General features: G+C 50.1%; 3 protein-coding genes across 6 annotated transcripts in view; 2 read left to right on the top strand and 1 right to left on the bottom strand.

Moving 5' to 3' along the window:
• Positions 1-698: 698 nt before the first annotated feature.
• Positions 699-4,286, bottom strand: COMMD5 (COMM domain containing 5). The gene is made up of 2 exons (XM_016216605.2): positions 3,773-4,286; positions 699-3,287 (listed from the first exon to the last, which is right to left on the bottom strand). The coding sequence occupies exon 2, from the start codon at positions 3,229-3,231 to the stop codon at positions 2,560-2,562; it is 672 nt and encodes a 223-aa protein (XP_016072091.2). The 5' UTR covers positions 3,232-3,287; positions 3,773-4,286; the 3' UTR covers positions 699-2,559.
• On the top strand, positions 4,287-15,988 carry ZNF251 (zinc finger protein 251). 2 transcript variants are annotated; one of them, XM_087825585.1, is made up of 5 exons: positions 4,287-4,311; positions 5,437-5,485; positions 5,689-5,860; positions 6,287-6,400; positions 14,327-15,988. In XM_087825585.1, the coding sequence occupies exons 2-5, from the start codon at positions 5,453-5,455 to the stop codon at positions 15,784-15,786; spliced, it is 1,779 nt and encodes a 592-aa protein (XP_087681711.1). In that variant the 5' UTR covers positions 4,287-4,311; positions 5,437-5,452; the 3' UTR covers positions 15,787-15,988. The 2 variants fall into 2 exon arrangements, with proteins under 2 accessions (XP_087681711.1, XP_087681712.1); XM_087825586.1 differs by having other exon boundaries at positions 4,293-4,311; positions 5,728-5,860.
• Positions 15,989-17,940: 1,952 nt separating this feature from the next.
• Positions 17,941-26,427, top strand: part of ARHGAP39 (Rho GTPase activating protein 39) — a 74,496-nt gene continuing 66,009 nt past the window's right edge. For 2 of the 3 annotated variants that reach the window (XM_087825578.1, XM_087825575.1), the window contains exon 1: positions 17,941-18,154. The gene's annotated coding sequence lies outside the window, so the exon portion shown is untranslated. Of the gene's footprint in view, positions 18,155-19,180; positions 19,259-26,427 lie in introns of those variants that run through there. The other variant, XM_087825576.1, reaches the window with a different exon arrangement.

Genomic DNA, 26,427 nt, shown 5'->3' with positions numbered 1-26,427 from the left:
CTTGTGAGGTTTGTGGGAGCTTCACAAAGTGTTGGGGGGGAGGGCAGACCCCTGTATCCCCAGTGCATGTGACTTGCACTCACAGCCCAGGAAATGTTTGTTGAATGAATAAATGATGCATTTGGGAAGTATCCAGGCTTTGAAGTCAAGAAGTCAGAGACCCACATAAGAGAAACTGCCAAGAGCTTCCACAGAGATCTAAAGGTCAACATGACTGAATGGTAATTTCCCAGGTGCATCGTTCTCTGTGCAAGGTCTGTGCCAGCCTGGGGACAAAGGTAGACAAGGCCAGCCTCTGCCCTCAAGTCCAGGCCTATGGTGTCCTATCACAAACAAGGGTAGACAGTCCCTCTGCAGCCTGGGGGAATCCTGTGGGAGTATAGGGTCTTGCCTGATGAGAGTTGGGCCAAGGGAGGTGTAGCAGTTAGAGCTGCCGCCCACCTGCCACCTGGTTTTGTACGGTTCTGGAGCTAAGAATACGTTTTGTTTTTAAATTTGATTTGAGAGAAGGGAGAGAGAAACACTGATTTGTTGGTCAGCTTATTTATGCATTCTTGTATGTGCTCTGAGGGGGTTGAACCAGCAACCTTGGTGTATCAGGAATATGCTCTAACCAATTAAGCTACCTGGCCAGGGCCAAGAATTGTTTTTAAATGGTTGAAAAGAAGTACTTGTGACACATGAAATGAAAATTTCAATGCCTGTAAAAAAATTTTATTGGAATGTAATCACATCCATTTATTAACATATCTCTGCTTTCAAGCTATGGTGCCAGAGCTTACAGAACCCCTATGACCTGGGTAGCTAAAATACTCCATCTGGTCCTTTATAAAAATGTTCTCCAAGCCTTGAGCTAGAGGACGTGTGAGAAGGGCTACCCTGCTGGCCTACAAGTCTGTGCTACCTGCTCCCAGCCTTCTGGACAGAGGCCCTTTGGAAGAAGTGTTGCCCCAGAGCTGCTGTGGGAGGGGCAGCAGTCAGGGCCACCATGTCCCATATACGAAGGATGGAGAACAGTGACCTGACCTGCTGTTCCTAACCAGATGACAAATGGCCTAAACCACCTCCTAGTGAGGGGAGGGGGAGCTGGTGGGTGAGCAGAGCACTATGCCCCCACTTACCTGGAAACTGGTGAGGGCAGAGATGGGAGCAGATGGCATGTGACCAGAAGTTGTGCCTCAAAAAGGCCTGGACCCCCTCCCCCAAGTCTGCTGACCCTCTTCAGACCCTCCAGGGGCCCTTGGTGTGTACTACTAGAGTAGATATACCAACACAGCCGTGGAGACAGCCAGGAAACCCCAGCTGGGTGCACAAGGGTTCCCTGGCCTGGCAGGCAAGAGAAAGGGTATGAAAATCCCAGTGCTTACTTGTCACCCAATGCCTGCAGCTTCAAGCCTGTCTGCCCACCCCCTACTGCAGGGGCTGCTGAGAGGTTTGAGGTGGGTTCTGAGTGACAACTCCATACTCCTCCCTTGGGTCTGTAACACCAGGGTGGCCTGGAAGGCACCTTTCCTCACTGCCACCAAGTGTATGACTTAGAACCATGGAGTCCCAGCCACAAGGCCCAACCATGGAAGTGGAGCTTGGAGCATCCTGCTGAGGCACACAGGCCACGCTCAGACTCCAGGTTTCCATTCCTAACTGCACTGGACACTGTGGTAATCTTGCACACCAAATGCTCCCAAGTCTCAGTGGCTTCCAACTCTAAACATGCCATCCCCACTCTGGAACCCAGCAGCCCAAGCTGCCCCGCACACCCACCCTTGAGGTGCTGGGAAAGGCCCCTGATTCTTGCTGTACTTAACACAGCACCTAGTGTGATCCTTTTAAAACAGCTGTTAGGTCAGGGAATGCCCTCAGTACCCCTCACTCCTCTACCTCACTTGCCCTCTGCCCGGAGGTCCCACTTGGATCACTCTGTTCCCTTGCCTCTTTCAAGTCTCTGCTCACATACCAGTCTTCCAGGAGGTGCACCCTATAACCCAATGTAAAATGACAGCCCAGTTCTCCCATAGCCATGCCTCCCATCACCTGGACACGCCTACTTTCTGCATCATTTACCATCCACTAACAAGCTGTACCAGTTATTTGTTGTTCTGTGTTCTGTAATGTCTTCCCCTCCTCTCTACAATGTCAGCTCCATGAATTCAGGGATTTAAGACAGGAGAACGAAATATCCCCACTGAACCACAGGGTTCACAGGAGCAAATGAGCAGAGCGCTCAGATGCTACATGGGGCCCAGCTAAATGAACTCGGCATCTGCACAAAGGCCTTGGACTGGACCCCAGAAAGACCAGACCAGATGGCCACCCTAGAGCAGCAGATCCCCTTACCCAGCAACAACAGGGGAGGGGTGTGCAGGGTAACACTACCAAGAAAGACATGTTTTTTATCATTGCTTTACTCCCAAATAAAGGAAAAACACTGCTAACTTTTTCAGAGGATGATGTGGTTGCATTCACACACTGTCACTTAACTGCCTCCTAGGCAGGGTGGGCTTTGCTTTGGAGATGTCGGAGCAGCCGTCCCCAGGTGACCAGAGCAACTGGAAGTGCAGGTCAGTCCTGCAGTCTGTGCTCACATTTCTTCTCCAGGTCGGCCATCTCCTTCAGCACCAGGGCGACGCTGTACCGGAGCTCCTGGAACTTCGCTGTGGGGACCTCAAAGCGGTGTGCTGACCCATCCGAAAGTGTCAGCTGCATCAGGATACTTGGCTGTAGGGAGCGGGCCAGGGCGCTGGTGGAGATTGCCACATCCACCCTCCACCTAAAGTTGGCAATGTGGGGCAGCCAAGCCCCCTGCTGCCTGGCCACAGAGTCAAGAAGCCGCTGGCTCCCAAACACCACATCAGCCAACTCCACGACCAGGTCTTGGGGGATGCAGAGCTCCTGGAGCTGGTCCTTGAAGGCTTCGGGCTTCAGGCTCAAGGGGGGCAGCCGGAAGGCCTGCTGGAGCAGTGTGTGGGTGCCTGCAAGCAGGGCACCCAGCCGCTCTTCTGATAGGTGTGCGCCAGCCCCGAGGCACTGCACAGCTTCACGGCAGTCCTCTCCCTGCAGGCTGCTGACCACCAGCTTCAACAATTTTCTGAATGTGCCTCTGTCCAGGTCCCCCAGGATCCGGGGCATTGCTGCCACCTCTGGGGGCAGCTGGGCCCCCAGGAAACTCACCTGGCCGCTGTGACTGACACCAGGGTGATGCAGGTATGGAGCTGCAGCCCCCGCGGCACACATTGCTGCTTCCTCCTCTCTGATCAACCAGCCCAGAGGCAGGTCCCAGCTGCAACTGCCTGGAGGGAGTGGAGAGAAGCCAATGACTTCCCATGTCCTTTGGGTCAGTGACTGAGAACTAACCTGGTTTCCACCTTCAATACAGTGACAGTGTGAACCACTGATGACAGTCTATGTGATGGGAGGGATACCTGGGTGCAGGTAGTCCCAGGAAAAGGGGAGGAGGAAGTTAAAAGGGAAACGAGATAGGGAGAGGTGAATAAGCAAACAGGAGAGCAGCCACCAGCCCAGAGGGAGGGGCCGACAGAGACGGACCCTGTTCGCGTCCTTCCCTGAGCTCGCCCCTGCGTCCTGGGCACCTAACATGCGCACGAGCCGCGGTCAGCGTCCAGCGGCCGCGCCCCAAGCTGCATCGACACCGCGGGCCGGAGCGCTACTGTCGGGAACAGGCCTCCAGTCTGCAGAGCTACCCGGATGCTAAGCAACCCCCTCCCGGTAAGGGCGACCCCAACCACCCCGCCCCCAGACCAGAGCCGCCCCCCACCTGGCGCGCGCGCCGTCTAAAGCGGAACAGTCCGACCGAGAGCAGCGGCGCGGCCCGAAGCGGGGTCTGGTACCGGGGCGACCCAGGGACACTTCCGGGAAGCTCTAGGAAGCGGGAGGACCTGGCCCTCTGTGATCCGCGGGCCCGGGAGAGTTGCCCTTTCCACACAGATCAGGAAATGCAGACAAGTTCTTTTCTCTCTAAGCAAGAGAAGAGAAAAGAAGGGGTTGTACAGGCCTGGCCCGGGGATGGAGAGGCGCTCAAACAGCAACGCCCGGGCCTGGAGCGGAGAGTGGGCTCGATGCCTGGAGCCCAGCCGGTCCGCCCGGCGGCCCGGCCACAGGCCCCCTCTCGGGCGACCCTCTCCTCAGCCGACCACCGACGGCGAGAGCCCTCTGTGGTCCTAGAGCAGCCCCGGAAGTGCCGGGCAAGACCGCCGCGGCCGTTTCCGGCACCCGCGGCCTTTGACGGGGAGACGCAGCCCGCCCCCGCCCGTTCCGTCTGGCCCCGCCCCTGCCCGGCGGACGCGCTGCGCCCAGGTGAGCAGTTCCTTCCGCGCGCTCGGCGCCCGCGACGGGCTGCGGGCGGCGGGCGGGGGCGCGGGGGCCGGATGCCGACTGTGGAAGATCCGGCCGAGTGGGCGGGCTCGAGCGGAGGCGTGGGCGGACCCAGGTGCGTCCGGGCCGAGCCTCGGGAGGTTTCAGCCGAGGTCGCGAGGGGCACGAGCCGGGGCGCGGAGGTTTAAGGGAGGACCTGCCGGGCGGAAGGTCGGCCCCCCGGCTCGCGCGCGCGGTGGAAGCGGCGAGCGGTGTCCGCAGCCCTGGGCGCCAGAGCTCGCGGGCCCGGAGGAGGCCGCAGGGGAGACTTGGGAGAATGAGGACCTCAGCTTGGCCTGAGGGGCGGCGGCGAGGATGTGGGCGGCGACGCAGGAGGCTGGGGACGTGGGGCTGAGGCGGGCTTGTGCCTGCGTCTGGGTGGCTCATGCCCACCCGGCCCCGCGCACGTCCTCTCGCCATGGGGGGGCGGGGGCTGCGCAGCCTGTGCCGGGCGCGGTCCGCCCGGCCGGCCGGGAACGACCACCGGGGCGGCCAGCTTAGCCCTCAGCTCCCGGCCTCACCTGGACTCTGGCTCTGTCAGTTCGAGGGACTTAGCGTGTCGCCGGGCAGTCAGGCACGCATTGGGCCCTACTGCAGGGCGGTCTGCCTCTGACCAGCAACTCGTTTTTTTTCTTTTTAAATATGTCTTTATTGATTTCAGAGAGAGGGAAGGAAAAGGAGAGAGAGAGAAACATCAGTGATGAGAGAGTCACTGATCGGCTGCCTCCTGCACGCCCCCCACTGGGATGGAGCCCGCAATCCCGGCACGTGCCCTGACCGGGAATCAAACCGAAATCACCTGGATCATATGTCGATGCTCAACCGCTGAGCTACTCCGGCCTTGCGACCAGCAGTTTCTATAAGGGAATGTGCTGTGGCCCCAGGAGGCCACACCAGGAACCCATTAATGCTACCCTTCACCTGTCCATCCCTCACACCCCTTGGGCCCTGGAAGTTAATGGAGTGACTTAAGGACACTGTGGGTCTGAGTGGGTTCCTTCCCTCCGAGGGTGAGCTGGGGAGGCCAGGGCCCGGGCAGCCCTCCTCAGGTCCTGAGTCTTCCTTCAGATCCTGCTCCCCCAGGATGGCAGCCGCACTCGGGCTTCCAGCACCCCAGGTGAGTTTACCTTCCTCCTGCCCTCCCTCCTCTGGAGTGGTGAGCCCAGCTCCTGGAGAAGCCAGGCATCCCGGCACCCAAGGACAGGGCTCTGGGATTGGACTCACGCCCTCCCCAAGGAGAGGGTCTCTGGGGGCTCATCCGGGTCCTCATTGCCCAAGAGGGCGGCTGGTCCTCGGGCTGAGCGCAGCAGGTGTGCCCAGTGGGCGCAGCCCCAGGGCAGCGGCCACCTGTCGTTACAGGAGGCAGTGCCGCTGACCTTCCAGGACGTGGCTGTATACTTCTCTCGCGCGGAGGGCCAGCAGCTGGGCCCAGACCAGCGGGCGCTGTACAGGGATGTGATGCTGGAGAACTACGGGCACGTGGCCTCTCTGGGTGCGGCTCTCCCTGGGCTTGTGGTGTGGGCCTCTAGGGAGCTCAGGGCTGCTTCCAAACTTTGGTGCCCAAAGAGGAAGGTCCTACCCCTAGGCCCCAGGTACCAGTCTGATCTGTGCCTGGCTCCCAATTCCAGACTTCACTCTGCATGCCCACACCTACTTGTGCACCCCAGGGGCTGGAGAACTGATGCTTTACTCTCCTTCAGCTCTTACTTTCAGCCCCTGCTTCCCCTGACCAACCCCTTCCACTCCCCCAACACACACACTTTGTGACCCCTGCCCCACTCCGACTTGGGGGTTGTGTGGAGGGGTGGGGAGATTCAGGAAAACTACACTTGTCACCTGACCTGGAAGACCCAGTAGGTAGTGCTCTGCTGCAGCTCCCCAGGCTACACTAGCTTATCCAGGACCCTCACCTCAACAGGACTCCCTGTCCCTAAGCCAGAACTGATCTCCCAGCTGGAGCAAGGTGAGGAGCTGTGGGTACTGGATCTTACGGGAGCTGAGGAATCGGAGCCCTTGAGCAGCTGCAGTACAGGTGAGAGTGGATGGGGGCTGGTTAGGTGATGGGGCTCACTTCCGTGGGCTCCTGGGGACAGTCTCAGACAGCGTTGTGTACTCCTGCAGACATGTGCGCTTGCTTTAACAGCTCTCATTTTACTGACTTGTTTGCTTTCTTTTTAAAAATACACGGTTCCTTTGGTCATTAGGGAGGTTTGTACTTGGTAATTATCTCTCTGCAGAACATGTTTTTTTATACAATAGCCTTCCTACCCTCCTTCTTTAGACAGTAGCCGGTGGTTATCTACCAGGTTCACCTATTACACAAACTTCTCTCCTTTTTCTTCTGCATCTCCCAATCTTAGTCAATAGTATTTTTTTTTTAATGCTTACTTTGTTCTGTTGAACACACTTTTATTAGTTGACTTGTCAGCTCGAAGCCCTATCTCTGACTCCCAGCTACTGAGACAACCAGTGCCGTGTTCTACTGTCCACCTTTCTCTGCCCGTTACCCCTCCATGTTTGGTCAGTTGTCAAAGCACACGGCATCACTCATACCCTCACCTTTGCTAGTGCCCTAGATCTGCAATTAATTGTATTAACTGCTCACCCTGATGCTTTCTACAGAATTTTCTCCAGCATCTCCTTGTTGGGTGACGTTTAACCTCTAGTAGCATAAAGTTGCTGAGTTTTTTGTTTGTTTTTGTTTTTTCTCACCCAAGGATATTTTTTCCATTGCTTTTCAGAGAGAGGGAGGGAGGGGAGAGAAACATGGATGTGAGAGAGTTGCATCGATTGGTTGCCTCCTGCACGCGGATTGAGCCTACAACCAAGGTATGTGCCCTTGGCTGGAATGGAACCTGGGACCCTTCAGTCCATGGGCTGACCCTCTAACCACTGAGCCAAACTGGCTAGGGCTGATTGTACTATTTTAAACTTGCAGTGGAATTAGGCTGGTATATATGGTTAGTGCCAAGCTTTGAATGGAATGCCCAATGTGGTCAGCATTTCTGTGCTGTCGCCGTGTGGATCATCTGACATCAGGGGGGGCTCCCTGCAGTGCTCATGAGAAGAGTCCTCATTTAGGAACCTGAAGTCCTGTCTGGGGCAGTGGGAGAAAGGGCTGCCGGGGAGACAGTGTGGGTGAGAAGGCACCCCTGACCGGAAAGCCCTCACGGAGTGGCTGGGTGTTCAGGCCTTTCAGTTGGATGGAAAAAGGTGGTTTTGTTACTGTGGGGTTTTGTCATGCAGAGAAGCCGTGGTGAACACCAGTGCCTTGCTTTAGAAGCCTCAAAGTCTGTTGGTGACGGGGTGCCCAGGTCGAACCTGGTGAGCTTTGGATGAGGGGAGGATGTTTCTCAGTGCTGGTGTGTCCTGGGGACTGAGGCACTGCTGTCTTCAGATCTTGCTGTCCCAGCTCCTTGCTGTCCCGTACCTTCACCTGCATGCTGATTCTTGTCAGGCTGTGGTTGCAGTGACCGTGTCAGCATCCTTGGGCAGTCCTCGCTGTCACACTCGAGTGATTTGTGATTTTACATGTGCAGTCTTACCACAGGCAACCCCTGGGAGGCAGCAGAACCTCACCCCTGCTGCTGTTTGTTGCCAAGGTGACCATTGGGAAGGTCATGGCAGGCAGCCAGGCTCTGCCTGTTCATTTATCTCTGTTTTCTGGGTTCTATTTTGGCACATTTTGGCAGATTCTGGCAATGTATGAACCATAGGTTGTGCTGGGTCTGTTATAACACTGATGACAGTGAGTGAGGTCACCCACATGGTAGCAGGCAGCTCTATCCCTGCAGAGTTGAGAACATGTCACAGTGGAACTGAGTGTCCCAGTTTTCACTGAGTGTCCCAAAGAAAAGGGGTAAAGTGTGTATGACAGCATGATATCTATTCCTAAACTCGCATTTACATCAATATGAGACACCAGGGAGGAAAGAGAATTCAACAGGAATTATGTATGATTCCTAAAAGGAGACTATAGAAAAAAATGACTAGGTATTGGATATTTTTTCTGTGCTAATGTAGATGTTCTTTCTCTCTCTCTATGTGTGTGTATGTGTACCTTTTTTTTTTTTTTTTTTTTTTTTTTTAGCAATAAAGTATTTTTTAATTAAGGTATGTGTGTGTAACTTTTATTTGTCCTTTATATTATAGCCAGGACAAAATACTATTTTTTTCTGTAAAAGTAATTTTTATTGAAAAATAACTTACATACATAAAATCACACCACTTGTAATTGCTTACTGAATTTTCACGAATTGGACACAGACATACAACAACCAGATAAGAAACAAAACATAATCAGCAGCATGGAAGCCCCCTTTCTGCCCCCTCCGGTCACTGCTGCCCCCATGGTAACCACTAATTTTTGTTTGGTTTTGAACTTTATATTAACTGAATTGCTTTCCCCCTCAGAATTACATGTATGAGATCCGAGCATACTGTCCTGTGTCATGTTGTCTTCGCTGCGTGGCTCTGCTGCCTCTCATCCATCGCAGTGCTGGTGGGCATGTGGGTCACGCCCTAGTTGGGCTTAAATGATTTCTGTTCCTTGTAATTTTGTAGCTATTTATTTATAACTAGTCTATGCATAGAAATGTCAGTAATGCTTTAATGTTTTTATTCAGCTAACTGGATAAACTATTATTGATTTATAATTTACACTTCCTGTGAATGGTGATTTGTTTTCCTCCTTTCTACTCTTTCCCCCTGGTATTTCTCTTTGTTTTGTTGCTCTGGTGGGGAGCATTGACAAGGAAGTGCCAGCAGGTATATCCACGCTCACCACCAAGGCTAGAATTTGTTGTCGGTGTTTGGGAGATACCAGTCCCATGTTATATCAAGGAAGTTTCCTTCTGGTTCTGGTTCTCTGAAGAGTTTGACTTTTTTATTTTCTTAATCAAAAATGAATGTTGAATTTTGTCAGAAATTCTTTCAGTATCTGTTGAGATTACCGTATGATTTTTCTCCTCTTTTCTCTAAGTGTGAGTCCCCTGGTCGATTTTTCTCATGATACACTGGACTTGGAATCCTAGAATTGCTCGACGTGTGATCCCTGTTATATATTAATGGTTTTGGCTTGTTGATGTTTTATTTTGGGTTTTTGCACCTATAGTTATGAGTGAGATTCGCCTGATACTTTCTTTTCTCATGCTGTTGGTGTCAAGTGTTGGTATGGAAGTTGATAATCTCACAAGAGGAATTGGAGCATTTATTATCACTTTTTGTTTTCTGGGTGTAACTGTTCAAGAATAAAAGAGAAAAGGAGCCATCACAGACATACTGCAGCCTTCTGAGAAAAAGATATTTTGAACACATTTATGCTAAATTTTTGAACATTGATATAAAATGTGTAAATATCCTAGAAAAATACTATTTATCAAAATTTACACAAGAAAAGGTTAACTAATTTCATAACTATTAACGAAATTGACTCAGTAATTTAAAACCCTTCCTCAGAGAAAATGCCAAACCCAGGTGGCTTTACCAACCAAACACATAGGGAAGAAACAGCACCAACCTTGCATATATATTTTCAATAAAAGTTGGTTTATGCTGTACATGTAGTTTGAGAACATTATTTTTTACTTTATAATAGATCATACGGACTTTTAATATTTCTATTATGTAATTTTATTGGCAGAAGGGTATTCTGTTATATGGGTGGTCTATGATTGGTTTGAGCAATCTCCTATTTTTTTAAAATTCCAGTAACAATGCTTAATAACACTATACAAATTGCAGGTGTATACTTTTAAATTGACATCTGTGTACCCTATTAAGTGCGCAACATCAAAAGCCTAGTCTAGTCTCCCGCCGCCGCATGTCTGATCTCCTCCACCCAGCTCGCCCTCTTTTCCCTGCAGCCACCGTTGTGGTGGTTGCGTCAACAGCCTGGGTCCTGTTCTGTCTGTCCATCGGGCACTTTCTGTTTCATGTCCCACCTGCATGAGGAATGGTTTCTGTCCTTTCCCATCTGACTGACTGCACGCACAGTGCCCTCTGGGCCCACCCATGTCCCACACGTGTGCACATACTGTCTTCTTTATCCAGTCTGCCAAAGGGTGCTTGGTGTTTCCATGCTTGGCTACTGTGAGTAATGTTGCAGTTAGCGAGGAGTACATATATCTTGATGAATAAATATTTTTAAATGTTTTGAATAAATACCCAGAAGTGGAATTGCTGCATCAAATGGAAGTTCTATTAATTTTTTGAGGAACCTTCACACTGTTCTCCACAGTGGCTGTACCAATTTACAGTCCCACCAACAGTGCACAGGGTTCTCTTTTCTCCACATCCTCAGCAACGCTTATTTCTTGTATTTTTCTCACCATTATGAAAGGTGTGAGGTAGTATCTCACCGGGTTTTGATTTGCATTTCCTTGATGATTAGTGACACTGAGCATCTTTTCATATATCTGCTGACCATCTGTATGTCCACTTTGGAAAAATGCCTGTTTAGATCCACTGCCCATATTTTATTTATTTTATTTATTTATTTATTTATTTTTAAAAATATATCTTTATTGATTTCAGAGAGAGGAAGGGAGAGGGAGAGAGAGAGAGATAGAAACATCAACGATGAGAGAGTCATTGATCAGCTGCAGCCCGCAACCTGGGCATGTGCCCTGACCGGGAATCGAACCCTAATCGCCTGGATCCTAGGTCGATGCTCAACCGTTGAGCCACGCCCGGCCGGGCCACTGCCCATATTTTAATCGGATTGTTTGTTTTTGTTGTATTGAAAAAGTTTATATATTCTGGATATTAGTCCCTTATTGGACATGTTGTTTGTAGATAACTTTCTCATTCCACAGGGTGCCTTTTCATGTCGTGGACTCTTTCCTTTGTTCTGCAGGAGCCTTTTAATTTGATGTATTTCTCCTTTTTTATTTCTGCTCTTTTCCCTTGTCTTTGGGGTCAAGTTCATAAAAACACCACTGAGACCAAGGTCCAGAAGCTTAGTGCCTATGTTTTCCCTTATGTATTTTATTGTTTCGAGCCTTACATTCAAGCTTTAATCCAAATTAAGTTATTTTTTGTGCATGATGTAAGATAAGGCTACAGTTTCATTCTTTTGCGTGTGGCTTTCCAGTTTCCCCAACACCATTTTTTGAAGAGTCTTTCCTTTGTCCATTGTCTGTTCTTGGCTCCTTTGTTGAAAATTGGTTGCCTATATATGTGTGTGGGTTTATTTTGGGGCTCTATTCTGTTCCATTGGTGGGTGTGTCTGTTCCCCCTATACCATACTGTTTTCATTACTATAGCTTTGTAATGTAGTTTGAAGTCAGGGAGTACGATACCTCTAGCTTTGTTCTTTATTCTCGAGATTGCTTTGGATATTTTGTGGTTCCATATAAATTTTAGGATTATTTGTTCCAGTTCTGTGAAAAATGCCATTGGAATTTTGATAGGGATTGCATTGAATCTGTAGATTGCTTTAGGTAATATGAACATTTTAACTATGTAGTTCTTCTAATACTACATGAACACACACTATCTTTACATTTCTTTATGTCTTCTTCAATTTATTTCAATAATGTCTTACAGTTTTAGTATATAGGTCTTTAACCTTTGTTAAGTTTATTCCTAGGTATTTTATTCTTCTTGCTGTGATTGTAAATGGGATTGCTTCCTTTATTTTTCTTTCTTTTAACCCTCACCCAAGGATATTTTTTCCATTGCTTTACAGAGAGAGAGAGACATATTGATTGGTTGTCTCCTGCATGCACCCCGACCAGGGCCAGGGATTGAGCCTATAACCGAGGTATGTACCCTTGGCCGGAATCAAACCTGGGACCCTTCAGTCTGCGGGACAACTCTCTAACCACTGAGCCAAACCAGCTAGGGCTTTATTTATTTTTCTGGTAATTTGTTGTTAGTATATAGAAATGCAGATTTCTCTATATTGATTTCATACCCTGCAAGTTTATTGTATTTGTTTATTATTTCTAATAGTTTTTTGGTGGAGTCTTAAGGGTTTTCTATATATCATGTCATCTGCAAATAGTGAAAGTTTCGCTTACATGTAATATACCAATTCTGTGGTATTTCCAACTTTCCCTTTTATTTTTTATTTTTTTAAAAATTTATCTTTATTGTAAATATTACAGATATTCCCCTTTTCCCCCTCATTGATCCCCTCCACTCTGTACGCACCCCACTCCCAGGACTTCCCCATAACAATGTCTGTGTCCATGGCTTATGCTTATAGACATACAAGTTCTTTGATTAATCTCCCCACCCACTCCCCTACCCCCACCTTCCCTCTGAGATCCCTCAGGCTATTCCATGCTTCTGTGTCTCTGGATCTATTTTGTTCATCAGTTTATTTTGTTTATTATATTCCATGTATGAGTGAGGTCATGTGATGCTTGTCTTTCTCTGACTGGTTTATTTCACTCAGCATAATATTCTCCAGTTCCATCTGTGCTGTCCCAAAGGGTAAGAGATCCTTCTTTTTAACAGCTGCATAGTATTCCATGGTGTAAATATCCCACAGCTTTTTTACCCACTCATCTACTGATGGGCACTTGAGGAGAATGTATATTGTGCAGCTTTCGGGTGGAATGTTCTGTAAATGTCAATTAAATCCATCTGACCTAGTGTGACATTTAGGGTCACTGTTTCCTTGTTGATTTTTTTGTCTGGAAGACCTATCCAGTGAAATTGGTGGGGTGTTAAAGTCCCCTACTGTGACTGTCTTGCTGTCGATCTCGCCCTTAAAGTCCTCTAGAAGTTTTTAAATAAATTTAGGTGCTCCTATATTGGGCAAACCTTCCCTTTTAAAAAGTCATATTAATTTATAGTCTCACCAATAGTAAAAGACAGGGATTGTTTCTTTAATCCTCATCAACACTGAGTATCATTATTTTTTAAATATTTAGAATAAAGTCTAAGGGGTTTTTTGTTTTTTTAAAATTGATTTTAGAGAGAGGAAAGGATAGAGAGAGAGAAACATTGATGTGAGAGAGAACCATCAATCAGTTGCCTTCCGCATGCGCCCTGACTAGGGATCGAACCTGCAACCTGGGTATGTGCCCTGATGGGGATTGAACCCTCCACCTTTTTACACTCCAACCAAGCCACTGGGCCAGGGCGAGTGTAAGGTTCTTGAGCTTGTATTGGTTCCCCCATGACCATTCCCTGTCCCATCTTGCCACTCTCCCATCTTCATACTTCTTGCTGTAGCCACAGTGAGATTTTTGAACTTGATAGATTCTGTCACAGGTCACATCCAGGCCCTCATCTGCCATTGCTAACTGGCATCTTCAGGTTTTAGCTGAAACCTCACTTCCTCCCCCAGGTCTTCTCTTACCATGTAGACCTGCTTGGAGGCTATGATGTATTTCCCACATTTCTGTATAGTTTCCCTGTCATGTGGTTTATCATCCTTGTTAAAAATTTGCTTAATTATCTATCTACCTGAATAGAATATAAACTTCATGGGGTCAGAGACTATATTTCCCTCCCTGTTATATTCCTTACTTAGCATGTCCCTGGTCTTCTAAATATTTGCTGAATGGATTAATTTGCCAATTTGGTAGGTGGGAAATTATAACTTATTTTAATTTCTTTGATAACTAATGAACCTAAATATTTTTATTTTTTTTTAAATATATCTATATTGATTTCAGAGAGAGGAAAGGAGAGGGAGAGAGAGAGATAGAAACATCAGTGATGAGAGACTCATTGATCGGCTGCAGCCCACAACCCGGGCATGTGCCCTGGCTGGGAATCAAACCCTGATCGCCTGGATCCTAGGTCAATGCTCAACCACTGAGCCACGCCCAGCCGGGCGAACCTAATTATTTTTATCTTGCGGACCAGCCATCTTCTGAATTCTGCCTGTCACCTATATTTACCTTTTACAGAATGCTTTATGAGGGCTTTTGACACATGGATATTATCTCTAATGGATGGTTTTCTGCAATAATGCCTTTCTGCTTTTATGTAACAGATTTTGAGGTTGGGACCGAGAAGGAACTGTCCATTCTAAACCAGAAATGCTCTGAAGAAGTAAAAACCCCAGAATTTATATCAAGAAGATTCTCAGGGTACAATCCACAGGCACCTGCATTGCAGGAAGCTTGGGACCCTGAGAGTAAAGTAGATGGACACATGTGGGATTCTGTTCAGCAGAGTTTGAAGAAACTCCATTATCACAAGAGAGTTTTTCGGAAAGAAACTGCCATGTGCAGGGAAGAGCCTACAGGAGAAGGAACCCAGGAGTGGGGTGCGTTTGATGGAAACTTGAATCTGAACGAAAATGCTGTCAGACTTCAAAGAACTAAAACAGGGGCGAGAGCTCTTACATGTGATAGATGTAGCAAAACCTTCAGGTACAATTCAGACCTAACTAGACATCAGAGAAGTCACAGTGGGGAAAAGCCTTACAAATGTGGTCAGTGTGGGCGAGCCTTTGCTCTTAGCTCAGGTCTTCTTCTGCACCATCAAGTTCACACTGGAAGTAAGCCATTTAAATGTAATGAATGTGGGAAGACTTTTCGTCTCAATTCCCACCTCCTTCTCCATCAGAGACTTCATACTGGAGAGAGACCTTTCAGGTGCAGTGAATGTGGGAAGGCCTTCAGTCGAAGTTCGAGTCTTATTCAACATCGTGTCATTCACACAGGAGAGAAGCCGTACAAATGTAATGAGTGTGGAAAAGGCTTCAGCCAGAGCCCACAGTTAACACAGCATCAGAGAATCCACACTGGCGAGAGGCCGCACGGATGTGATCAGTGTGGGAAGGCGTTCAGTCGCAGCTCAAGCCTTATTCAGCACCAGAGGATCCACACTGGAGAGAAGCCCCATGTGTGCGGCCAGTGTGGGAAAGCCTTCAGCCAGAGCTCAAGCCTTTTTCTCCACCACAGGGTGCACACTGGAGAGAAGCCCTACGTTTGTAATGAGTGCGGCAAAGCCTTCGGTTTTAACTCTCACCTCACTGAACATGTAAGGATCCACACGGGAGAGAAGCCCTATATTTGTAACGAGTGTGGCAAAGCTTTTAGCCGGAGTTCAACTCTTGTTCAGCATCGAAGAGTTCACACTGGAGAGAAACCTTACCAGTGTGTTGAATGTGGGAAAGCCTTCAGTCAGAGCTCACAGCTTGCCCTACACCGAAGAGTTCATACCGGAGAGAAACCCTATGAATGTGGTGATTGTGGGAAAGCCTTCAGCCGGAGGTCAACCCTCACTCAGCATCAGAGGGTCCATGCTGGAGGGAGATCTTGTGCATACAGAAAGTGTGGTCCAGCCTTTGTTCCTGGCTCCAGCCTTAGGCCAAATGGACAGATGCCCATTGGAGAGAAACGCTCTGTGTGTGACGGTCATAGAGCTTTCAGCCGTGGCACAAACCTTGTTCTGCATTGGGCGATTCACAGACGTTTCATGTTTTCAGAATCACTTGCTGTGTAGCCTTTTGAATCTCGGTTCTTTGGTTTAATGTCCTGCGGATTCATTGTGATGTTGTGTGTCAATAGTTCCTTCTTTTTTACTGCCGAGTAGCATCCGTTGCATGGATGAGGCAGTTTGTTTATCTGTTCTCCGCCGAAGAGTATTTGGGTTGCTATGTCTGGGGCAAGTGTGAATAAAGCTGCTGTAAGCATTTACAACAGGCCATTTTGTGGACATAACTTCTCCATTCTCTTGGGTCACAGATAGTGGGATGCAGGCTCATGGAAAGTTTAACTTTTCAGGAGCTGCGAGACTGTTCTTAGATCCCCACTGACAACATGAGTTTAGTTGATTTGAATCCTCACCAGTTTTTTTATTCTAACCATCTTTGTGGGAACGTTGTGGTATCCATCATTTTAATATGAATTTCCCTATTTATTGTAATTTGAGCAATAAGATTGTATTTAAAGAGTTTCACTGGGAAATTTGAGAAACATGACCAGTTCATCTCTATGGTGTGAGCACCCTGCCATCCTGGCTCAATGTTGAGACTGGCCAGAGGAATCTTTTTTCTAATCCACTCTTCATTCCCTCAAGGCCAACTCTAATATGACCCCTTTAAGTCTCTTTTTCAGTTACCCTCTTCTCCACCCTTCCTGCGTCTTCTAGAGAATTTGGGATCACTGCTGCTTTGGTTTAACATTTGTCCTGGGATTTGCTTGACTTATTCCACCTGCTCATGTTCTGCCTTTCCTGTTAATATATATATAGATTTTTAATATTTCTTTTTTTAAAATATATCTTTATTGATTTCAGAGAGAGGAAAGGAGTGGGGGAGAGAGAGAGAGAGAGAAACATCAATGATGAGAGAGTCATTGATCAAGCCCACAATCCGGGCATGTGCCCTGACCGGGAATTGAACCATGATCGCCTGGATCCTAGGTCGACGCTCAACCGCTGAGCCATTCCCGGCCGGGCTTTCCTGTTAATATTATTAAAAGGCTTAAGCACTGAACTTCTAAGTGTGGGCTCACCCAGTATGATATGTGTGGAAGGGTCTGCAGGCCTTGTCTTTTCTTCTGTGTTGGGCTTACTCTGTGGCCTCTCCCCTCATTTCTAACGGGGATAAAAATACCAGCTCTGGCCTGGCTGGGAGTGGCTCAGCAGTTCAGCGTCCACCTAGGATCCAGGTAGGTGATCGGGGTTCGATTCCCGGTCAGGGCACATGCCCGGGTTGTGAGTTTGATCAATGGCTCTCTCATCATTGATGTTTCTCTCTCTCTCTCTCTCCCTCTCCTTTCCTCTCTCTGAAATCAATAAAGATATATTAAAAAAAAAAATACCAGCTCTGGCCCAGCCGGAGTGGCTCAGTGGTTGAGCATCCATCTAGGGCCCAGGAGATCTGGTTCAGTTGCAGGTCAGGGCACACGCCCCAGTTGTGGGCTAGATCCCCAGTAGGGGGCGTGCAGGAGGCAGCCGGTCAATGATTCTCATCATTGATGTTTCTCTCTCCCTGCCTCTGAAATCAAAGCATTGTTTAAAAATACTGGCTCCACATAACATACGTCCTTCAGAAAAAGTCAGTCTCCTACCCCTGGGCCCCATAGCACAAGCCTCATACCCACTCTGCATCGTGGCTCATGGTTTGTTTCACTTTGTATGTAGTTCTCCTACATTACACCTGGAGCTCTTTGCTGTCAGAGGTTTTTCTTAGGGACTGTTCTACCTCCAGCACCTGATACAGATAGATGCTTCAGACATGTTTGGGAAGGGAGAGGGGAAGTGAACGAGGAAAAGGAGGAAGAAAGAAGAAATCAAGTCATCTTGTCAGTTGAGGGCAGTGCATGAATGTGGAGCACGGATAGTGTGTTTTGGCTTGTTTTGTGGGTGAATTGCAGCTGTTTTAGCTCCTAAGCTCCTAGAGGGCCCCAGAGTGATGTTCCTCTGAAAGACCCACATCTCCTGCTTGTGTCTGGTGTAAGCACTGGTGCAGGCAGGAGAGAAAGACAAACATGAGTCAGGAGAGGAGGTGGCTGAGCACAATCTTTGACAGTGGTAAAGGGAGTGGGTTCCACCTCACCAGGGGAGGGACTGCCTTAGGAACCCAAAAACACAGCCTGCACATTTTCAGAAGGGAAGGTGAAGGGGCAGGGTAGGATGTGGCCGGGCCTTTGAGTTTGGGTCTCACCTGGCAGGTTCAACTGCCGAGGCCTGAGACGTTCTGATGGTCACTTCGGAGAGTGGGAGACTTACTGCTGGAGGAAAACCACAAGACTGGAAAGAGCTCGTTCACATCTAAAGGGAAGCCAGCCAGCCTGGCTGTTGGATGTGTCTGCTGTCGTCATGATGGAGAAGGGCTGCCTTCGCCCAGTCGGGTTTTCTCTGGCAGGTGCGATGGAGAGGCAGCTGGAAACGGGAGCAGAGACCCCTGTCCGTGTGTGTGGAGAAGTCAGGCTGGGCCCCAGGGAAGGGACGAGCTGCAGGACAGGCACGGAGCTCACCCCAGGGCATTCCCGTGTCTTGTGATGACAGGCTCCAGGTGGGGGCTTCGGTGTTCTGTGTGTGTTTCAGGGGCTCAGTTTCCATTTCAGGCTAAAGGCAGATCAGAAAGTGCTGGAGAACGACTAGTAGAGTGAAGGTGAGCAACTACCAGGAGCGAGGGGGACAGTGCAAGGCGGCGAACTGACAGACGCGCTGCAGACTGTCCAGATTGCCTAAAAATACAGGTGTGAAAAACGTTAACTTCCAGGGCTGAGAGCCTTTTAAAAGAAAAGGTTTACTGGGCCATTTCTAGCAAGAAAAAGGAGACGGGGTGGTGGGGCGGGAGTCTAGCCGGCCCACTCCCCGCCCTCCCCGCAGCAGCGCTGGAGGAGACCACAGGTGTCGCCGCCGGGAGCTGACGGGCCCTTTAGACGAGAAGCGGGGACAGAGAGGAAGTCGCCGGGAGAGAGGCTCCGTGGGCTGCAGGCGGGGAGGTGAGCGCCGCCCCGGGAAGGAGGCTCGGCTGCGGCGCGGGCAGGGCCCCGGGGGGGGCAGTACACGCGCGACCGCAGCACGGGCCCGACGGCGCCCGGCCGTTCGCTCCAGGCCGTCGCAGGAAGAGCCCCAGGACGACCGCCCCGCCCCGCCCCGCCCCGCGGCCCCGACTGGGGCAAGTCCACGGGGGACGGCTCCGGGCGCCCGCGGCGCCGAGGGGCCGCCCCGCGCCGCCCCGCGGGAGGAACGGGCGCTCCCGGCATGCCGCGCGCCGGCGCACGCGCACCGGGCTGGCGGCGGCGCCCCCTGGCGGCGAGCGCTGGGCGGCGCGGGGGCGGGGCCGGAGGCGGGGGGTTGCGCTGGTGACGGGAGGACGCGCGGCCGCGGCGCACTGGGCCGGTGGCGGCGGCGGCGGAGGACGTGGACCGGGCGGCGGCGGGAGAGCCGCGGGCAGCTGACGTGCGGCGCGCGGGCTGGATGAAGGGCTGTGGCGGCGCGGCCCGCGCGCAGCCGGCTGGTGAGAGAGAGCGCGGGCGGTGGGCGGCGCGGGCCGGGAAGATGGCGGAGAGGCCGGCGCCGCGGCCCCCGCCCCGCCGCGCGAGAGTCCGGGGCCGCGGCGACCAAGGCGACCGACGGGACCGAGGCCCGGCACCACGGGGCGCGGCGCGGCGGGGCGGGGCGGGGGCGCGCCAGGCGAGGGACCCGGGCGGCGCGGGACAGGTGGGCGTGAGGGGGCGTGCGGGGGGGGCGTGAGTGCGGCGGGGGCCTGAGCTCTGGGCGTCGGCGCAGGTTCCCGGGAGCCGTCGGGCGGTGCGGGGCCGCCCCGCTTTGTCCGGGTCGGCGGCCGCGCGTGTGCGGGCGCGAGCTGTGGCCGCCGGACGCTGCGGGGCGGGACTCTGCGGACGCGCGGGCTGGGGCGCGCTCGGGCGGACCCCCGCGCTGCCTCCGCCGCGGGAGCGGTGTGCGCGGAGCACGGCAGGCCGCGGTCTCGGGGGTCGGGGCGGCTTTCGTCGTGCGCGGCGGCGCGCCGCGGGGCCGGCGGCTGTGGGCGTGTGCGGTGCGGCTCCACCCGCAGCTGCTGCGGACGCCGCGCAGCCTCACCAGCAAAAATGCGGCGACCTCCCCTCCCCCGCCGTCCTTCTGTGTCGCGTGGTTTCCCCAAACCTCCAGTGACCTCTGCAGAAACCTGCAGTTGCCGGCTCGTGTTCCTCCCCTGGGGCAGACAATAGGAGATTTGTCTTTGAAGCCACCGAGGGGAGCTGAGCCCCGTCCGCCCCGGTGCCTCTGCAAACAGCAGGTGGCTCCCGGTCAGCGGCCCCCGCGCTCGGCGAGCCAGGTGTGTCCCTCGCTGGGGGAGGGAAGGAGATGTGATCGGAGGTGTGGCCGCGGGGCGAGGAGACTCGTTCCCGACGGCGGCCTGGCCGCCTCGCTGGCCCGCCGGCCTCCCCGCCCGCGCTCGCCCCGTCGGCTGCCTCGCCCGCAGGCGGGAGAAGAGGGTGGGTCTGGAGTCGGACTGCCTGCCTCTGAGTCGGGACTCTTCTGTTTACTGCCTTTGCACTCAGTGCCTTTGGTTCCTATCCATAAAGTGGGAGCGCCAGTCATATTGGCCTCCTGGGGGGTGAGGACTCTAGACTGTAAACGCTTTGTGCCTGGTATATTGCACGTGTTCAAAAAAGTTAGGATGTCATCACTGCCAAGATGTGGTTTCCAGGTGCATTTGCTGTGGCCCTTAGCCTCACCCTCCGTATTTTATGTTAACTTCAAGTCTGTGGCTCCCTTTTCTTACACAGTATTTGGAGAAACAAGTCTTTATGAAGGTACACAAGGAACAAATCTTCATGTACTTAGGTAAATTATTATATAGAACTGTTTTTTAAAATGTTCTTAGGAAAATAAAGCTTCTAATGAGCCACCTAAATACTCTAGTTCTTAACTGTCCTTAGGAGTTGGTAGGATTATTGTCGACAGAAATGAGATTTAGAGCAATTCTTGGATAATTCCTTGAATTAAGCTACCCAAACCGTAGTTGTTATACTTTACAGTGTTATCCTTGTAATAGAAAAGATAACTTTTTAACAAACTTTAAGTAACAGTAAGGATGTAAGCACAGAAAGTGAGAACTTGGATTTACTGGTGCTGTAACATTCTGTCTTGCTGAGCTGTTGGAGGAAATTAGACTTAACTTGCTTCAGAGCAAGCTGGAAAATTCCCCATGTTTCCCAAGGAGACGATTCTCTTTCTCAGATCTAGGAAAAGTATCTCAGACTTACCCTAGACAGCTACATCTGGTCTCCTTCATCAGTTTGATACTAAGCCTAGGGGGAAACCCTTTCACTTTAAGTAGTCTTTTGGCACTTGTGGGTATTATGGTGAGAACGTTTACTGTCCAGAACAAATGGTAACGAAACAGCTTTTGTGTGCAAATTTTGAAATATCTCAAGATAGATTTTAAAATGTCATCCCTGCCTTCTCTTGTGCATGTGTGCTGGCATGGACTGTCCTTGAACAATTTCATAACAGTGAATACAGTGTCTTGTTAGGCTTCCTCCAGGTTCTTTGTCATTTTGAAAAAAATGTGTAGTATGTTCTCAAATGGAGGCATCTAGTTTTGCTAGCAAGACCCCTTTGCTGTGCCTTTTCACTGACTCGTCATTTGATCATTTGTTGTGGGTCTTTACATCTTCCCTCCCAGAGTTAGCTTTGTGAGTATCCTGTTTCAGAAGCACAGCCCTGGGCCAGGCACATGCCTCTGGCAGAACTGAACTGGACTGTCTGCCCGCTTCCAGGTTCCTTCTCTTGTTGCCTTTCTTGCTCCCCGAGGTCAAGTCCATACCCTCAGCTATTGGCCTTCTCTGCTGCCTCCTGTGCCTGCCTCGCTGTGCCTTCTATCAGCCTTTGGGACTTGTCCCTGATGTTACCTGACAGCTCTGGTCTGCTCCCCGAGGTTGTGTCTGACCCTGACCTCCATCCTCTGACCACACTCTTCCACCTCCTGAGATGGACCTCTTCACCTGGGCCTACAGCCTGACTCACTCCCACTTCTGCTGTGCTTGTGTCTCAGGCTTTCTGGGACAGAGATTATGAGGATTTTGTATTTCCCTGAAATTTGAGTTTCTCAGCGGTGCCTGCCATCTTGTTCAACCCCCCAAAATGTGGTGGTGACATAAATGAATTTTATCATCATATGTCTGAGAGTTCTGATAATAGGAGTTACATCCCCACTAAACTCAGAAACTCATACTGGTCTTTGACACAGTTTGTATGTTGTGAAAGGAGCTTATTGGCCAGTATTATGCTCCTTCGGGTGGAATTTTTCTTGCTTCAACATTTGGTGTGGGCTTTTCCTACTTTCTTTGAAGTCTTTGGGAAAACCATACTATTCAGTATTAGGAATGTTTTTCAATACAGTGTTTCCTAAGTATCATTAATTCAGTACTTTTTTATTAAAAAATGTTTTTATTGATTTTTAGAGAGAGGAAGGGAGAGGGATAGAGATAGAAACACTGATGAGAGAAACATCATTGATCAGCTGCCTCCTGCATGCCCCCTACTTGGGATTGAGCCTGCAACCCGGGTATGTGCCCTGACTGGGAATCGAACCTTGATCTCCTGGATCCTAGGTCAATGCTCAACTGCTGAGCCACGCTGGCCGGGCTGTTCAGTACTTTTTAACTGAACATCTAATCTATGCTCAATTAGCTGTGTGTATATTGTAGTGCCACAGATATATGGCGCACTGTCTTTGAAGGATCTTGAAAAGGAGAAAGTCTGTTAAGGCTATGAGCCCTTCAAACAGTGCTCCAGACCAGTGTCTGTATACACTACAGGCACTGGCAGGCCCCCTGCCTGTCTTTATAAATAATATTTTATTGAAACATAGCCACCCTCTTTCATTTTTGTATTGTTTGTGACTGCTTTGGCAGAACTGACTATTGTCCACAAAGCCTAAACTATTTACTGTGTGGTCCATTTACAGAAAAAGTCTCTCGAAGTTCAGAGGGGAAATGATTACGGGGGGGCTGTAGCATTAGGGAAGGCTTCACCGAAGGGATGGTCTTTGAGCTGAACCTCGCTCAGTAGGAGGTGAGTGGGAGGGAAGGAGTTAGGACACTGCAGTGCCAAAGAAGGTGTTTCAGGTGTTGGAGCAAAGGTAAGAAGGTGGGTTATGTGTGATTTGTGGCAGTTAGAAGGTTGTGTAAAGAGAAAGAGGAATAAGGGTGGTAACGTGAGCATCTCTGAATTCAGGTGAAAGACTTTAGGTTGTTCTCAAGCTAATAGGGAAACACTCAGGTCTGTGAGCAGGGGAAGTCCTGACAAAGTGGTTTATGAACATTTAACTGACAGCAGTGTGTAGGACCACTGGAGAAGGAAGAGATTTGATTCAGGGAGGTTATGGGACAGCTTTCTCTGAGGAAGGCTGAGGTAACACATTACCCCAACATTTCAGTGTCTTACAACAACAGAGGTGTATTTCTTGCTCACATTTCACTTCCTTGTGGCTTTTCCCTGAGGGTCCATTCCTGGACCTGGGGCCAGCCCTTGTTTGGATCATGCTCTTCTTATGGCAAAGAATGGCAGAAACAGTGTCTCTTCAAGCTCCAGCTGACGGCTCAGGTTTCAAGGGCCAAAGCAGGTCACCTGCCCTAGTCCATGATGGGGAGGAGATGGATGCTCTTTCCATAGAGGGAGCAGGAAGTCCCATGGCCAGGGGCAGTATGGAAGATGGGCGGCCCTGTTGTGAGGAAGGGCTGAGCAAATAATTGGAGACAACCCTGTGGACCCCTCCTCCCACCCCACCCCAGAGGAAACAAGCCTGATCCATGCTCTTAGCTGTCTCACCAGCTGAAGGTGCCAGCCAGACTCCTCTCTCAGCCTGGGACACAGGAGCCAGCCCCCCTTTGCGGAAGCCCCTCCGGCTCCTCAGACCCTGCGCTCTTCACTTCTGGCATTGGGTGCTTTGGGACCGGCATCTACTTGATTGCTATGTGCAAGCTTGGCGTCCTGACTGCCACATCCCGTTGCTCCGGGTCTTGCTCGTTGTATCTCCTAAGTAGTTACCAAACCTATTGTTCCTTTGTCACCAGGGCCACCAGTCAAGCAAGGGCTGTGCCATGTCCCTTCTGCATTATGGCTGTGCCTCCTGGGTGGGCTCCCTCCCCTTTGTCTTCCACAGAGCTGTGCAGGGGTGTGTGCAGAGTAGTGGTTCTTATTCAGGGGCGATTTGTCTAGAACATTGGTAGTTGTCCCAATTGGGAGGGGTCCCAACTGAGAAGGGTGCCACTGGCATTGACTGTGAGGCCAGAGGTGCTATTCAACATCCTTCGGTGCCCAGGAAGGCCCCATGGTCAGTATGCTGGACCAAGGAGCAGGCCCAGTGTGTGTCCTGCAGGTCGCTGCCCTGCCCTGCCCTCTTCCCTGGCTCCCTGTGCCTCCTAGACAGCTCTCCAAGGCCCTGCATGCCCTGACTCACTCACACTCTGCTGTCCAGTGACAGTAGCCAAGTGCCACCAAGCCAAGCCCTGCTCTGTGTTTCCTCCTCCCCACAGAAAAAGCAACGCTCAGGGGGCCCCTTCAGCTCCTTTGACCCTCCCTGGGGCCTGTCCCAGCAGGAGCCCGTCCTGGTCCCTCAACCCAGAAGTTTTGCCTCCCAGGGTGCTCATAGCCATGCCTGTGGTCACCGCACAGCCACCAGACTTCTCCCCACTGCTGGGAAGTCCCTGAGGGCCACTGACATGTCTGTATTCTCAGTGTCTCCTTGAAACATTTTCTTAGCATCAATAAAGGGTGGTAGACTGGAGCCGGAGTCACCCCAGAGAAGGGTTGGCAGCAGCAGGAGCCATTCCTTCATTCATGTTCCCTAAGCTTGCTGCTTCCAAGTACCCTGGCCTCTTTTTTATAATTTATTGATTTTAGAGAGAGAGGGGAGGAGAGAGACTGACAGAAACATCAGTTTGTTGCTCTACTTATTGATGCATCGTTGGTTGATTCTTGTATGTGCCCTGACCGGGGATCCAACCCGCAACCTTGGTGTATCAGGACAACACTGTAACCAGCCGAGCTACCAGTCAGGGCTACCCAGGCCTCTTATTCTCATCTCGCTCCTAAGTATAATTTTTTACTCTCATATATACTCTTTATTTTTGCTTTCTAAAAAGTTTAAAAAATTTTTTGTATAGATAATATATTCAGGATTTGGAAGCAGAGAATGTATGACCTCCTTCCTGTCAATGGCCTGGGAGCCTGGTCCCCAGGAGGCACCCACTGTATCTCCTTCTGAGATACTTTGTAACTATGCAAGCAAATGTGTATATGTATTCTTTTTTTCTACCCTTTTCAGAAAGTTTCTGAACCTTTTTTTTTTTTAATCCTCACTGGAGGACATGCGGAGGGAGGGAGGGGGATTGGTTGCCTTCCATACGCGCCCCGACCTGGGATCCAACGTGAAACCAGGCATGTGCCCTGACCTAGAATGGAACCGGCAACCTTTTGGCGCATGGATGATGCTCAGCTAACAGCCACTCTGGCTGGGCTGAACCTTGCCTTTTTAAACTATGTTTGTGAAGCCATTCCATGTGACTACATCATCTGGTTCATTCTTTTCCATGGCTGCGTCATGTTTGGCTGTATGGAGGTGCTATAACTTAACTAGCCCCTTCTGGTGAATATCATATTTTGTGCAGTTACAAATAAGGCTGCTTGTACAGTGTTTTTGCTAGCATGTGAATGTACCTGTTGGACCCATCCCTAGAAATGGTGCCTCTCTCTTTTTTTTAATTCTCACCCGAGTATATGTTTTCATTGATTTTTTAGAGAGAGGGGAAGAGAGAGAAAACCATCAATCAGTTGCCTCTCATACATTTCCTGAATGGGTATGGAGCCCACAACCTAGGTATGTGCCCTGACCAGGAATCGAACACGCCATCTTTTGGTGTACGGCACGGCACTCCAAGCAGCTGAGCACCTGGCCAGGGCTTGGTGCCTCTTTAAACACTGTTTATTGTGTTAGATCACATTTCCTTCTTGTTTCTTGGTGTCTAACTTACTTATTTCTCCCAATTATCTATTTATATTTAAAATGATATTGTATGATCAGGTTATATGAGTTTCTCACTGGAAATTGGCTCACCTGTCACATGTTCTTATGGGGAAGAGTGGGTAGGAAAACACATCCACACCAGTGTTCATAGCAGCAGTATGCACAAGAGCCGAAATGTGGATACAACCCAAATGCCTAACAAATAAGTAGACAACATGTGGTCTATCCATGCAATGGAATATTATTTGGCAATAAAAAGAAGTGTAAAGTACTGATTCATACTACAACATGGATGAACCTTGAAACATGCTGAGTGAAAGAAGCCAGATATAAAAGTCGACGTATTGTATGGTTTTGTTCGTATGAAATGTCCTGAATGGGCAAATCCATAAAGACAGAGAGTAGATTAGTGGGCCTGGAGGGTGGCAACTAAGGGGTCCGGATTTTATTTTTGGGTAATGAAAATATCCTAAAATTGATTGCGATGAAGGTTGTGCATATACTGAATACTTTAGATTGTGCATTCTAAAGGGGTAAGTTGTATGGCATGTGAATTAGATCTCAGTGAAGCTGTTAAACAAATGACTAGGATTTTTCAGAAGGGAGGATTCCAAGGTGGGGGCCTACAGAAGGCCTTGGTGTTAACGCAG

Source organism: Miniopterus natalensis, chromosome 16 (genome assembly GCF_054644295.1).
Source record: "Miniopterus natalensis isolate mMinNat1 chromosome 16, mMinNat1.hap1, whole genome shotgun sequence".
Lineage (NCBI taxonomy): Eukaryota > Metazoa > Chordata > Mammalia > Chiroptera > Miniopteridae > Miniopterus > Miniopterus natalensis.
The sequence above is the reverse complement of the archived record's forward strand: the minus strand, read 5'-3'. Positions and strand labels throughout refer to the sequence as shown.